Consider the following 16,299-nt stretch of genomic DNA (forward strand, 5'->3'; position numbering starts at 1 on the left):
TGCTTCTCTTCTTCAGAGTTAAGGTTTGCGTATTTTGCACATGGAAGGATGCTTGAATCCTATGTTATTTGCACTTTAGCATTGACTTTGCACATATTGTTGCTGCCTTTTTAGGTTTTGCCTAGCAAATGCGTACGAAGTACGAAGTACGCATGCGCTAGGAAAACCTTATGTTTTTCTGTGGGGTCGGGTATCCGCCCCCTCCTCCCATTGGCTAGCTCCATAAATGGAGGCTAGCCATTGGGAGAGGGCTCTGTCCGTCAATGCCGGACCAGATTCGGGGGCGTTCCCGAGAATTTTTCGCTTTTGGCTACGTCAGCCGAAAGCCAATTCTCGGGAACGCCCCCGAACCCCATTGCGCTTTATTTGTGCCTGCATAGCGCTGGACGCGCTTATATTTCTCCCCCGAGCGCTTCATAGCGCTTTTCTGCCCTAGCGAGTGCCCACCTCGCTTATTTGTTATTTAATTGCCCAGGGACCTTGCCGCTATTGTTTCTTTCACCTCGAGGGAGCCCACCCCTCGGTGAATTCACTCCCCGCCTGCAGTAGCTGAGGCGGGCCGCTGCGCTGCCCGCGACGACCCGGAAGCTGAGGGGGCGACCCAGAAGTCCCACCCCCCCAGCGCGGACAAGGAGAAGCAGCGGCACCCACCGGCAGGGCTCCATGGTGGAAGAGGAGCCCCGCCGCCGCCCGTGAGAGCACCCGGCCCCAAGAAGCGGGACCGGGTGAGGAAGAGCTGCCGCCTCTGTTGCCTGCTTGTTATAAGTTATATTGACGGTAACTATCAAGTTTGGTATCTCTGCCTATGTATCGAGAGGTTAGTGTGGAGGCGAAATATTCCACATTCGTATAAGTGTTTCAACTAATGTTAAAAAACTCAATTACAAAATGGCGTATTTAAATTCGAATTGGGAAGAAGGTTTCTTTTGACGACTTTGATAAATGCGTAGGGGTTGCAAGTAAGCTATCTTCAGTTTCGTGCGAATATTTTCTTTATGTAGCACGTACTCGGCCCAAGGGGATTGGAGGGCTTTCCATCAGCACCAGTTACATCGCAGTACGTCACATTCAATTAAAATCTCGCTTCTAACCAGCTGCTTGTTTTATGCCACATGCAAAAGTGTGAGTAAACGAAAATTCAATGTAAGTGCAGCCCTACTGGCTGGCACGTTACAGGCTGGCACTGCTTCCTCCCCGTAGATCTAATCCAAGGAGTATCACTATCGTATTCCCAGCTCTCCCATGCAGCTATTAATTGCAGTATTCAGAAGATAGATGTATATCTAGGCATGTTTCTCTTTCTTGAGCACATGTGATCTAAGTGTGTGCGTACTTATACATCTGGGTATTGTTTCTGTGTCCATGCACTTTACAAAACTCACCCTTATAAGCTTTATCACTGTTTATTTGCTTGACACCTTACCTAAATCTTTCAATTCTATGTCTCAAGTCAAGTGACATCTGTGTCACTAAACTGTTATTCCAGTCGGATTTGTCCAAGTTTTCATCCTCGTTTTGTGACTATAGCATTAGGGAAATAATTAAGTGATGGAAGTCACACTACGCATGTATTACAAATTTTACAAAATTGTGATCCGAGCGGAGCAAGTGAATGATTAACTTCAACACAAACTAGTGTAGATATCAGGAAGAATGAGTTTTTTGTTATATTTTTGTAGTGGTGATTCTGATTACAATCCTGGGGCTCGATCTGCAAAAAGCAGGAGCAAAATCAGATTTAAAAAAATTGTCAGTATGGAACTAATTAAGTTCTATCAAGCCCTGTGTGTGGTGAGGAGGGCCCCTCAGTGTTACACATGCTTTTACGGAGGTTTAGGGACCTTGTTGCTTCACTGCTGATTGGGCTCTGAGACGACCATCCTGCCTAGTTGCCTGTTGTGAATGGGTACAAACAATAAACGTCCGATTATGGTGCCGGTTGGACCTATCCCTCCCTCAAGAACACAAAGAACCTACTGACATTTTCTACCTGAAATAGACAATCTAATTTGGAAAGACCACCCTGTGTCCTTCCTGATTTTATTTTCACCCAGTCACTAATCTCAAACTTATACTCCGTTCTCTCCATGCTCACATTTGTCCCCTTGCCTCCTACACCATTTCAACCTTTCAGCCATGCAGGGACCAATTTAGTACCAGGTAAGCATCACACATCTATTGAAATGGGGGTCGCAGTGTGTGGGGGGTGTCGCAGTGTGTGTGGGGGGTCGCATTGTGTGGGGGGGCTCGCAGTGTGTGGGGCTCGCAGTGTGTGGGGGGGCTCGCAGTGTGTGGGGGGGCTCGCAGTGTGTGGGGGGGCTCGCAGTGTGTGGGGGGGCTCGCAGTGTGTGTGGAGGGCTCTGTGTGGGTGTGTGTGGGGGGCTTTGTGTGGCTGTGTGTGTGGGGGGCTCTGTGTGGGTGTGTGTGTGGGGGGCTCTGTGTGTGTGGGGGGGCTCTGTGGGTGTTTGTGTGTGTCATTTGCGAGAGATAAAGCTAGTTGCATTGTAAATGACAATGCCATTTATTTATGTTTTTAAAAAAAACATAAATAAAATTGTCAAGAGCAATGCCAATAGCTCTAACTTTAACAAAGGCAAAACCATTGCATTGTAAATGCTTGTTTAGTCCTAGTGTTTGCGTATTTTGCAGATAGAAAACCTATATTCTGGAAAGATGTTCTGAGTTCCACCCAGATTGTTGCGTACCCTATAACATCTAGCTAGGATTTGTCTAAGGGAATCTCTTTTTCAATGTTTGCTCTGCAGGAGTAATTATATTGTACGAAAGTTTGAAGAATAATGAGAAATAAGTTGACCTTTTTGTCTTTTAATGCAAATGGTTTGAATAATGTTCGTAAAAAAAAGCTATAGAATGCTGGCTAAAAAATCTCTGCCCAGATGTTATCTTTATACAAGAAACTCATCATAGAGACCTGGCAGACTCCGACAAAATTTTAAAGAGCTGGGCAGGCTACAGATTTTCGTCAGTAGCTGGGCTGGCGCAGAGGGGGGTAAGCATTCTAATAGGAAAACACGTAGGGTTTTTAGTTGAAGGGTCTCACGCAGCCCATAGTGGTAGATAGGCATTTGTGTATGGGAAATTTAATCAGGTAAACATAATAATAATCACAATATACGCACCGGTCATAGATGACCCACTCCCAATTTTGCAACTTAAGCAAGCATTGACGGGCATACCTGGTCAAATAATATGGGGTGGGTGATTTTAATTGTTTACAAAATCCCTCAATTGACTCATCCAAAAAAGATGGACGTCAAAATAAACCTCAAGTAGCCATTGCCTTACAAAGTTGTAAAACCGATCTGGATATTTTCAATTGCTGGCATTTTCAAAAACGCAAGTATTCTTGCCACTCTGCAAAATACAACTCAGCATCTAGGCTGGATTTCTATCTAATATCCCATGGCCTTGAAGTTAGAACCTACGAACACCTACCAAACGCATTTTCAGACCACGCATTACTTAGAATGGAAATAAATATAGGAAATCAGGAAAAAGAGGGACCTAGAAGTTGGTATTTTAATAAACTGAACCTTGCAGAACCACAATGGTGCACATGCATTGAGGAGGAGATAGAGACATTTTTTAATTTGAATAGAGGGTCTGCTCCAATTAACCTGATATGGGATGCACTTAAGGCCACATTGAGAGGCATAATCACCTCCAAAGAAATACCTAAACAGAAGGCCAAAAGAGAGGAGAAAATCACTTTACAGATGAATCTTGTACACTCAAACCAAGAGCATTATAGAATTAGATCCCTAGTTACTGGGCAAAAGGTAGCAGAAGCAAAAAAAAAGCGGGAATTCTATTACGACCTAGGAGATGCAGCTAGTAGTCTATATGCCCAGAAGCTTTATGAAGAGAGCGAATATACAGGGAGACTCCTAGCCTGGCAAGCCAAAGAAAATCAAGCTCGCAATAGAATAGACCACCTTTACGATCCTGTTACCAAAGTACATGCGAAGACCACTGCATCTATAGGAGAGATGTTTTTAAAACACTATGAGGGAGTCTACCAGACTAGCGAACAGGCTGCAAGTGAAACAGTTTGTGAGTTTTTAGGGGCGCTTCAAATTCCAAAATTAGGAAATGAGTATAAAAAACTTTTAGTTGAGGAGTTCACAAATGTAGAACTAGATGAGGTAAGAAGTTCCCTGCCTAGTGGTAAAGCTACCGGGGAGGATGGCATTCCCGGGAATTTTTTAAAATATTCTCGGGAACCCTTCGCAAAGAGTTTTTGATATTAGCAAATCATCTTTTACAAGGAGGGCCACCGCCAGAATCATTCCGCACTGCAGTTGTAGTCAGTATTTTGAAGAAAGGAAAAGATAAAGAAAAAATGAATTCGTACAGGCTGATAAGCCTATTAAATACAGACTACAAAATATTTACCAAACTCCTTGAGAACCGACTGAACAAAATGGTGGGGTTACTTATTGGACCAGATCAGTGCGGTTTTATAGCATGAAGACATCTCCACACTAATACAACATTTTTATTGGAGGCTTTGGACTTTTTTAATGTTAATAAAGTGGAAGAACAGATTTGGTTTTTAGACGCCGATTAAGCTTTCGACCTTGTTTCTTGGGACTGTCTTTTCGCGATTTTGCACAGTTTCGATTTCCCGATTAAATTCATTTTTGTTTTAAAACAACTATATGAGAATTCTAGGGCACAGATTATAATTAACATCCTAAACGTAGGGACATGCCAAATAAACAGATGCACGTGGCAAGGCCGCCCCCATCTCCAATTTTATTTGCCCTATTTATTAAACCTTTGGCTATTGCAATTAGGGGGAAAATGGCCCTTACAGTACCAGTACTTGGAATGACGAATATAAAACTCTATGCTGATGATATTTTGCTATTTCCAAATTCTAAGCCCAACAGTCAGTTGGAAATGTTTAAAATCTTCTCAGATTTCCAAAAATTAGGAGGTTACAAGATAAATACGAATAAAACGGAAATCATTTTATGTAATTGCACTGTAGACACTTTACTAATAGAATTCAGGCAAATATATAATACCCTTCCTAAGAGATACTTAGGAATTTATATAACAGAAAAGCTGAAAGACCTCTACCCATTCAATTATAGACCATTATTAAAAAGGGTTGGCTCCCAATTAGATCGCTTGAACCAACTCCCACTATCAATAATGGGTCGTGCTGCCCTGATTGTCATGTCTATTCTACCACTTCTTAACTTCCTTTTTTAGTGCTGCTCCTTGTGCAATTCAGGCTTATTTTTTTAAGAAAGTGGATGGTATTTTTTCTTCTTTTCTATGGGCAAATAAGACTCGGTGATTAGCACTGAGCACTTTGAACTGTCCGATCACAGAGGGCGGACTGTCATTCCCAAATATTAGAGACTATTATTATGCTACTTTTGCACATCATAGTTTTAGTTTTTTTTTTACAGATGATCACGAGGCAGATAATTTTTTCATGAGAAAGATGTTAATTGAACTTAAGATTAACGACCCAGTAAGAGTCACCAAATATCCAAAGAAGGTACGTTATAAGTCTATACAGTGGCTACTTAAACAAAAAACCCACCTTCTGAAATACTTTGATATTTTTAGAACAAATAGCTCAACTAGCTTAATGAATCTAAATATAGGAGAGATGGGTACTTTGGATAAAAACATTTTGAGACTTTAGAAAGAAAATGGTTTTGAAAAAAATGAGGATTTTATTCTAGGGAACAGTTGGAAAACCTGGGAGGAAGTCGAAATAGAGATCCAGCATTCAAATACAATTCTGAAATGGTCCTTTATTAACCTCCATGCCTCACTGAGCGAGTTAGATATAGGTAACTTATTTTATAAATCATATATAAGTGAAGCACTAAACAGTTCGACGCAGAGGAAGATTAGCACTTGGATAAAAAATCTCAATGAAGATAAATCAACCACTCTATGCGATGAGGCGAGAGACAGATGGAGAAAGAGAGAAGATATTGAGATTAATAAATCCACCTGGGACAAAGTTAATACATTTAATAAGTCCATTTTCCGAGCCGCTAACTTTAAATGGATGCAATTCTAAAGTAAATGGTTAATTCATAGAACACCTTCGTTTCTCCACAATATATATCCCCAAGTGGAGGATAAGTGTTTTCGTTGTGAAGAAAAGGGCAGTTGGAAACATATAATATGGGAATGCACCAAAATACAGGAATTCTGGAAGGATATTGAAAAATATCTTAAAAATAAAATTGATGCCCAAATTTCATTTAATGAATTTATTTCAGTCCTTGGTTGCTCCCCCATCTCCACTGCCCAGGAGGAGTTCCTATTTATAGCATCCCTCGTAGCAAAATCACTTATTCTGCAACTTTGGGAAACAGGCAAAGTACTGACTTTTAATGCATGGAAAGCGAATATATCTAAGATTCAGGGAAGGGAAAAAAATATGCACTGAGGTCAGGGGCTCTTAGAAAATATGATAAATACTGGAGTGTGTTTGAATGCTAGTCACTGTGGATTCTTAACCCCTTTTTTTATGAAGGTTGGTTACACTAGACTGGCTTGTTTTTATATGGCTTATTGTAAAGTCTGTTTTCATTAATATTAACATATTGCACAATGCACAATGCACTTTAAAAGAAATGTCTTTTCTCAGAATTTGTATCTCTATTACGGTATATTCACAGCCTGCCTTGTATATATTATGTATTTTGCACTTTTAAATCTTATGCGCAAATTGATATGTACTGTTTTGTTTACATCTATGAACTCTCAATAAAAATATTTAATATAAAAAAAGGTATTGTTTGGTACGATTGTTTTACTTTCAAACTTTGACTGAAAGCAATCTAGGACGAAATTGACACAAAGGCACAGTTTTAGCGAATCTATTTCCTTCCTAGACCTCTCGCATGCTGAAGACCCCTCTAGTCAGTCATTTGTCAAGGTTTTTGTTTACTTTATATTGACTTCAGTGGAGGACTAGAACTAACGCTTTTATTTTAAGGTTACATTCCCTATTGCATGTATGTGTGTGTGTGTGTGTGTGTGTGTGTGTGTGTGTGTATATATATATATATATATATACGTGTGTGTGTGTATAGATATGTGTGTGTGTATGTGGGTATATATATATATATATATAATATATAAATTACAATTACTACATTTGGTCCTAAACTCAGAAATGCAGAAGTACTTGAAAAGCTGCTTATGCTTTAACTACTTGTATTGGGCAGAAACGTACTTCTCTTAAGACTTTGACGTAGCCAATGGGTTGGACAATCAAAGGTGGTGGCATGCACATCATTTTAGCTCTAATGATTACCGCTTATCTCATCATATGAGATCTATTATACGTCCTTACAGTAGTTGCAAGCATTCTAGCCAGCTGCTTGTTTCTCTCTCCCACATTACCTCTGTTCAGGGCGATCCTTCTTTACCGTGTAGCTGAACAACCATCTTCACTGTTTTAGTTGACCTCTCTCCCCATGCCCACTCACTTTCTTTTCTAAATGAGTCTAACATGTCTGTTTGATTTCGTCCGGAAGATGCCCAGACTTCAGACTGTACAGAGAAACAAACACAATCACCCATTCATTGTCATTTTTTTTCAAGTAGAACACACCATTGCTTTGTGGTAAAGGAACTTGAAGCCCTAATCTGTTGTGTTATTCTTTGTTTTCACATTGGAGATTTGCAGAAGGAAATGCAGATAATATATTACCTTCTGTTTTGGATTCAATTATTGCATGGTGTAATGTGTGTCCTGACACTGACCTCCAGCAACTGATTAACCTGTAGCAAAGAGATGCTTTTTCAGAAGCTTCATAAAAACAAGTACTAGCAAAGCCAATCAGTCTAACCTTTGCGAGATTTATTAGCTTTGTCAATGTTTTTTCAGACATGTTGCCCGCCGATACCTGTAACGTGCTTTCATAGAACTGCACATTTGGCTTAAATGGGCATGCGGCGACATAATTCTAATCGTTCTACCAAGGATATAGATGGAACACTCAACAATAGTTCTCAAGAATTTACTGCACATGTTTACTTGTACTTTCAGTGTCAGGGTACTTTACATATTTAAACACGGAGTGCACACAATGGTACAGTTCATACTGTAGAAAACCACTATAAATCCACAGATTGCCGCCACTACTCACGCAAGCTTCTACTGGCTCACCATATGAGTGCTATCTGCCATACAAATCACATGCTTTTTCAAACTTTTCCATGACAAACCCGAGACTGATTCAACTGAATGTGTATAGTTTAGCAGATAATCTGACAAATGGGAGAAAAAATGTGCATCACAACGGTGTGCAAACTGACATATACCGCTAAAGATGGAGCCATTTTCCACTGAAACCTAACAACCGAACCCAAGCAGAAAACTGGGCTGACTGGTCTGGCCTTTAACTCAACTCAAGAACAGAAATGGGGTAGGGGCTGCGAATTCCGCCTCCTGTGTCTTTTCGAACTTCCCCTGTCACAATTTTGCACAAACATTTTCAAAACTCTTCTGAACAGACTATACAGGTAATAAACGCAGTTACTTGAAGCACATAGAAATGAATAATGTGCATAGATGGCCAGATTTTTAGGACTTTAATGAGAAAGACGTTGAGATAGCAAAAACATTTTTAAAAAGTGCAAAATGTGCCAGTCTGCCTGTTTTGGCACAGCCAGAGTTTCACCTCTCAGGAACGGGAGGGGAGACGGAAGGGTGGGTGCTAGCAGTAAGCGGCCCAAGAGCAAGCAACGGTGAGGAGGAACTGACGACGACTTAGAGATCTCCATAATTGTCTAGGGGCCGAATTGATGTCTTTTGAGGTTTTTATGAAGGAGGTTACTCTGGCTGCAAGGACATCCAACTCAATTATAAAAAAGCCCATACTCCCTAGTTCGGTCATTTCCTTAAATAAGGAAATAAATACATTGGTGAGGGAACAATACTTGTCCAGATCCCCCGAAAGATACAGAAAAATAGCCCTCTTAAAAAGGAGACGAAGGGCCAAGATTAAAATAAAAAAAGAAAAAGAGGATTCTCTCTGGATCAATCTGCGTGAGGCCTCAGTGAAGGGGCACGCTAGATTGTTCTGGTCTATAATCGGGGAGGGCTGTGGAACAAGAGTTAGTCCCCGACCTATCCACATATGTGGGCAAACCTGGGTTAATTATATTGTAAATGTATATGCCAGTAATGGGCCTGCGGCTGATAATGTGAGTCTTTGCAATGACAGAGATCCTTTAATAGATTTCCCGTCCGAAAAAACCATCGAATTGGCTATAAAAGAACTCCGTCTTTCAGGTGCAATGGGGCCTGATGAGCTCCCTATATCTGTCCTGAAGCAGGACCCAGTTTCCTGGAGTAAAATTTTGTTCATCATATTTAGATTTTGTTTCCTAAATAAATCCGTCCCCTCATCCTGGAAAGGGAGCATTTTGGTGCCATTGTTCAAGAAGGGAGATAGGAACGAACCTAAGAATTATCGGCAAATCGCCCTTCTCGATGCAATTGGTAAAATTTTCTCCAAATGTCTCCTATATACGATAAGTGACTGGGTGGAGAGGAATCATATTTTACCTTTAGAACAGACAGGTTTTCGCAAGGGCCATGGCACATTGGACAATCTCACTGCACTGCAGCTAAACTCTGATAAATATGTTAGGGTTCGAGGAGGATGAGTATATGCAGCATTTATAGATTTCTCCACAGCGTTCGACAAAGTGGATCGGCCGTTGCTGTGGAGAAAACTAGCGGCTCTAGGGATGCCTCCTCTCCTGTTAGATTTGGTTAAGACCCTTTATTCGGGTACTCGGTGCCAAGTCCTGCAAGGGGGGGAAAGGGGGTTATCCAAAATTATTCCGACTATCAACGGATTAAAACAAGGTTGTCTTTTGGCGCCTCTGATCTTCTCCTTATACATCTCAGATCTCCCTATGGCCCTATCTGCTTGTGAAGGTATCGCTCCGTCATTAGGAGGAACTCCAATTTCCTGTCTGTTATATGCGGACGATATTCTTATATTGGACCTCACTCCCAAGGGGTTAAATAATCGTCTACATGCCCTACACCATTTTGCAGAACTTCATTATTTAAAGATAAATACGGCCAAAAGTCAAATTATGAGTATTTCTGGGAGGAAAAAAACAAAATATGAGAACTTTGGTTGGTCCGTAGGAGGTCATAAACTGGAGGTGGTTACATTTTATGTCTTCCTGGGGAAAATAATATCGGATAACCTAAGCGACAAGGCCCATATCGATAACAACTCCCGGAAGGCCCTGTCTCAGGGTAAAAGTTTGAGTGCATTGTACTCTGCCACTGGGAGAAGACTTTTTCACATATGCTAGAGGTTTTCAGGTCAAAAATCCCGTCATCCCTTCTGTACGGTATTGAAATAGTTGATATAGGGCAATGGGGTTTTTTACATGTTGCAGAAGGAAACATTTTATGGTTTTTAGCCTCCACTAACACTGCCTGCACAGTGGCATCCCCGAGACTTGAGTTTGGCATCCGTAGTAGTTGGGTGCAGGGCTTGGCTGGGCTGGTGCGTTGGGTAACCAGCCTGGCCAGAGGGGATGTGGGTACCTTGAGATATTTAATGAAGTCAGAATTGTTGGGCACTTTAAGGGAGTTCTCCTCTATTGTAAAAAATTTCAGGAAAGCTGTTGTACTTCTGCAATTGGAGGAGAGCACTCTTTTCACTCTGTCTGCTGTACAGTTAAAATCACTTTTGAAACAGGCCTCGTGGGATCTCAGCTTTAGGCTGGACAGGGAATCTATACTTGCAAAGAAAAAAGTATCCCCCCTCACTGATACGTGCGTATTAAAACAAATGCAACCCTATGTCGCCTGGAATATACCCCATGGCATACTGCGTTTCTGGCTTCTCATGAGGCAGGATCTACTCCCTCTTAATAAGCTTATGGCTAAGTGGTATGGTTGCTCTGCAACTTGCAATTTTTGTAATTTGTCAATTCAGGACTTCATGCATGTTCTTTTTATATGTCCTGCACTTCGTTTATTTCGTCGTAAGTGGTTTAGACAAATTTGTTTGAAATTGAATATCCTTACAGCCAATTCTTTTTTTATGTGCTTTATATAATCCTCCTAATGAAATGTTTTGCTTCAGCATTTTTAATTTTTTTAAATGTTTCTTAGATATCTATTAGAAGGTTTTTATCCAACTGTGTTGTGCTGATTACTTAGGATTTTGGTAAAAACTTGTTAATGTTTGTTGTATTTGTATGCGTGTTTTGTATCATATATTTTCTTTTTTTATGTGGACCTCTTTGGAGATCCAAAACATAATAAACAAACTTGAAACTTGAACTGACGACGAGGGAAAGAAAATAAGTGCTACAGTGGAAGCAGCAGTAGTGGGAGGGGGGAAGAAATGGTATCTCAATAACGTCTGGATCGGCGAACGGTCACTGATTAAGTTGAATCGGTCTGTGCTTGGTCTGTGCTCCGCAGCAAGCTTCAGAAGTGACGTTTCAGCTGGACTAGCGAGTGAGGAATGCTGCAAGGAAGAGTGATGCAGAAGTGCACAAATGGTGAGCAATGGACGGGCTCCAAGACCTTTTTGTAAACAAAAGTGTCTCGTAAGCGGAATACTAGTGCATGCTCTCCCCTATTGAGAGCGAGGGTAGAGTGGACACTATGTGCCATGAATGTCAAGGTCTTAGCCTTAAAGTAAATGTATGTTCTATCTACACTTGCACTTCGGATTTTATGAACTCTAAGCAGATGAGTAGAATCAAAATATTGTTAGTATGTGGAGGGCACTAACGAGAAAATAATACTAAAGTAGAGTATGCCTGGCTGGAGAGTGGCACATACAGAACCATTTAACGTGGCGCTTTGAGAAATTGAAAGCCAATGGAGAGATTTAAGATGAGAGGAAATAGAAAGGTTTTTTCAGCCCAGAAAGATATGAGCACTAGAATAAATACTGAATGAGCTGGAGGAGTGTTTAGGAATTGTTTAGGAATTCCCTAGAATGGAAAATTGCAGTAGACCAGACGTGAAAGTATCAGGGTCTGGACTATACTATTATAGGCATTGAAAGGAACTACAGACAGAACCTTCCTAAGCACGTTAAACAGCAAGAAGAAGTCCGTTTAGAGCCCTGTTCTTCAAATGTAAGTTGAAGATCAAAACTAACTTCAAGATTACAAGAAGACATGGACAATAGGGGTGTCACCCATTTCTATCTGAGCTCCTAAAGGCCTATAGCGCAGATACTAACCCTCCTCTCTTGGAAGAGTATAGCTGAAGAGTATTTGAGTCCATCCATTGTGCAACAGAGCACAGGCAGTCTCTGAACTGGCCTTAAATAGCATTACGGTTTCTTTTGAGGCGAAGAACTAATTTTGTGTCATCAACTTAAGCAAATATGGTCAGACCAATGGAACGGTTTAGTGCAGTCTCTGGGACAACTAAGAGATTAAACAAAGTGGTACTTACAGGGGGAGACTGGAGTACCACATAGGTATTGGGTTTAAAGATCCACTGAATGGGGCAAAAAAACAAACCACTTGCATGCCTTTTAAGGGCAGTGCCCACCCACCGCTCGAAGTCTGTTCAGATGGGCATCTGGGAGACCGTTCCAAAAGCCCTAGTTTTAACTATAATGCCGAATAATGATGACATCATTTCAACGCTGATAAATCATCATCATAAATAAAAACATACTGCCTACTTTTTGGTTTGTTTGAGGCACAAAAGCTGCATGGTTCAGCACTAAAATTGTATAATGCAGGGTTAACTGCTGACCTGTGTCTTGAGTGGGATGTTGTGGTTAGAATTGGGCTGAAGGCAAAAAACTAAGCAAGGAAATCAAAATGCGCCAGTTGGACATAATGAAGCAAATCAGAGTGGAATGTAGACTTCTCCCTCTTAAATAAAGACCGTCATTATGCTAAAAAGAGCCCTGGCCCACCCTTCTAAAGGAAACTGTTAAAAAGAAAGACTTTGAGGTAATTGTGAGCAGTGATTGATTTGTCTGCGGCTAAATATGGAAATCATTTAAAAGCTGAATATTAAAAATAGTAATTGTTCATACTTCTTAGATCGTTCATGTAAGCGATTGGATTGTCTTTCTATGTATTATGTTGTGACTGTGATCTGCATAACCTACTAGTCACAAGACAAAAAAACATTCCTGATACAGACATGACATGTTTGGTGGAAACACTGAGCACATCACACAAATGGATAGAATGCAGTCCATGAGAATAAATCCCCCCCAAAATCAATTTAAAACCATATGATAGTAGTCATAATTTCCACTCTGTCTTGTGCCATACCCATCATTCTATAATGTTTTTAAAGCTAGTGTCCTATCTTCTGCCAGAATCCACTCCCATATATATCTGTCAACATCCCTTAGTAAAACTGGTTGAGCCCTCTGCTTCTCACTAGCCACATTCTACATATGTTTTTCCACATTCATCAAGTGTTCTGCACCAGGTAAGAGGTAGAGTGAGACCCTCTTTTTATTTAATGTTGGTAAAACCTACACTTTTTGTCTTTCAGAGGATGTTAAACAGGTTTTTGGTCAGACCACAATCCATCAACACATACCGTTCAACTGGGATTCTGAATTTGTACAGCTGCACTTTGGAAAAGACAGAAAACGTTTTTTGCCCTATGCGGAGTTTACTCAGTTCCTGTTGGTAAGTCTGGTAACAAGTACAAATTAATCTGTGTATGACTCTAAGCATGTATTCAAGTGTTTTCCCAAAATTATTACAGTGGTGTTAAATATGTTCCTTCAGGTTCACTTGCTGAGAAAATAAATTAAAGCCTTATGTACTAGGAGTCCTCTTGCAAAAATTGGCCGCAAATTGCGCTCCAAAGTTTTGCGAGTAGGCTCCGATTTTGCAAACCCACCTCATGTGCTCTCAGGTTGGTTTGCTAATTCATCATTTGCATGTGGTGTCTGAACAGCTTGCTCATTAGGCCAGTTGCAAATTGTGACCCCTCCTCCCCCCGCGATTGGCTACAAATTTAGGGATGAGGGACTGCATGGGACAGCTAAACTCTAACTCTGTGTTATTTTCGCCAACAAGAAACCTTTTTTGTTTTTTATAGTACCCGGAGTTCCCTAACGGAACGGGGTGCTGCTTAAAAACAATAATTTTCCTGTTTCGGAAAATATCAGAAAGAGCTGGCAGTGGGTCCCCTGGATAACTGCCTACTCCAACCCGAGGCTGCAAACTTGATTCCTAAAAGGGAAGGGTTGCTAGGGAGACCTCTTCCCGTTTGCGAATCAGTTACCGCCTCCTTTAAGGAGTTCCTAACTGGTCAGTGTTTGTGACAGGAATTTCGGTGGCAAACCACTGACACAAGTCCCATTAGGCAGTTATGCCCCTTCCAAATTGTGATTGGATGGGGGTTTGGGATTTAGTATTCTACAAAAAGGAATTTTGCGTTTCCAAATCCTTTGGTATTTGTGAATCACAGGATTTAGGATTGCACAATCCTTCAGTACATCTGACCAAACTTGTTGTGCAGTATTAGTTGCTCTTTGCATTACTTTGAAAGGATATACCTTAGATTGACATGTGATGGTCTTCTATACTCTAAAGGTTTTCAGCAGTGTGACAAACAATTTGCCCTGAAAGTAGATGCAGGGTAGCATACATAGGTTCCCCAACCAATTTACTTTGGTTTAAATATTCTTCTATAATATTTAAGAGTTGTGTACTGTTAAATTAATAATAATGTTTGTTCGTTTCTAGGATAAACATGTGGTTTATCGTTTTGGGTGCCACACCTATTTAAGTCCCTCGCTCACTTAGCCACTGGATTCAAGCAAGCCGGGCTGAAGACGGCTTGACAGCAGAGTGGTCTGCACACATATTGTTACCAATTCATATATATATATATATATATATATATATATATATATATATATATATATATATATATATATATATATATATATATATATATATTATATATAATATATATAATCAGTCTTTGGCTCCGCCTAGAGGAGTATTACACCCTCACATTATTGGCTGTTTTGGTTTTCATTCAACCTCCTATGAAGTTCTTGCATTAAATGCACAAGGAACTATTTCTGAAAAACACACTCAAAATGCCTTAAGTTCTTGGTCCATACCTGCATTGTATACAGAAAGCAATCTATATATTTTTTCTCACATCAGTACATGTTTTTCTGTTTATTTTGACAGGATGAATGAATACACATTTGTATAGCGCTTAATGTGGCACCTTAGTCGACTAAGCACAGATCAAGGAAAAAGAAAGGTTTTGAGCTGTTTCCTGAAATTAAAATCATTAGATTCACGGCAAATATGATCGGGAATCCGGTCCCAGAACTTGACTGCATTGTATGAGAACTGCCGACCTCCCGTTTGTGCATGCTTAATCATGGGCACTATGAGTAAGCATTTATGGTTGGATCTCAACGTCCTGTTGGGGCGGTATAATTGCACCATAGATTGAATCAATGGGGATCCTTTCCCAGAAATGTCTTTATGAACAATACACATTGCCTTAAAACTAACTCTATCCTGGATGGGAAGCCAGTGCAAACTGGTAAGGGCTGGTGTGGCTGAGCTGCGTTTGGGAATGTTCATTAGTAGGCGGGCAGCACAGTTCGGAACAATTTGCAGTCTGTTGGTAGTGCCCTGGGGCGCTCCCAGATAGACTGCATTTGCATAATCCAGCCGAGAGAGTATCAGCGCCTGAACAAACACTCGTCTAGCAGCAAAATGAAGGAGAGAGATAATCTTCCTTATGATCCTAAGAAGTCCATAGCAACTGGCTGCGACTTTACGAGCTTGTTCTTTCAAATCCAGTTTGCAGTCAAGCCAGACTCCCAAACTCTTAATCTGTTTTTTGGGGGCAGATGGAGGGCCCAGACAGCTGGGCCAAAGAGCACCAATACGTGCAGGGGCAGAGTGACCAAGGAGCATAAGTTCTGTCTTGGCTCCAATCAATTTTAGGAATGACTTGTCCATCCACTCAGAGATCTTCCCGAGGCATAATTTGAGGCCAGGCTCAGATTTGTCCTCTTGGCTGAGGGATACCACTAATTTGGTGTCGTCAGCGTAGGTGACGATCTGGATTCCCCTAGGATGCACCAATTTGGCAAGAGAACTCATGTAGATGTTGAACATGGTAGGAATTAATGTGAACGACACTGCCATCACCAATTCTACCTTTGTAACCACCACAAGCACAGCCATTATCACTACCACCGCCACCTCCATTACCACCGGCATCATTATTGCCACCAGTTTTACTTCCATTAC

General features: G+C 40.8%; 1 protein-coding gene across 1 annotated transcript in view; it reads left to right on the top strand.

Moving 5' to 3' along the window:
- SLC25A13 (solute carrier family 25 member 13) overlaps positions 1-16,299 on the top strand; it is a 785,732-nt gene that overhangs the window by 239,426 nt on the left and 530,007 nt on the right. Inside the window, exon 5 of the mRNA XM_086941927.1 lies at positions 13,547-13,686. Coding sequence (XP_086798053.1) covers positions 13,547-13,686 — 140 coding nt within the window. The remainder of the gene's footprint in view (positions 1-13,546; positions 13,687-16,299) is intronic.

The sequence above is a fragment of the Lissotriton vulgaris genome, chromosome 10, assembly GCF_964263255.1.
Source record: "Lissotriton vulgaris chromosome 10, aLisVul1.2, whole genome shotgun sequence".
Classification (NCBI taxonomy): domain Eukaryota; kingdom Metazoa; phylum Chordata; class Amphibia; order Caudata; family Salamandridae; genus Lissotriton; species Lissotriton vulgaris.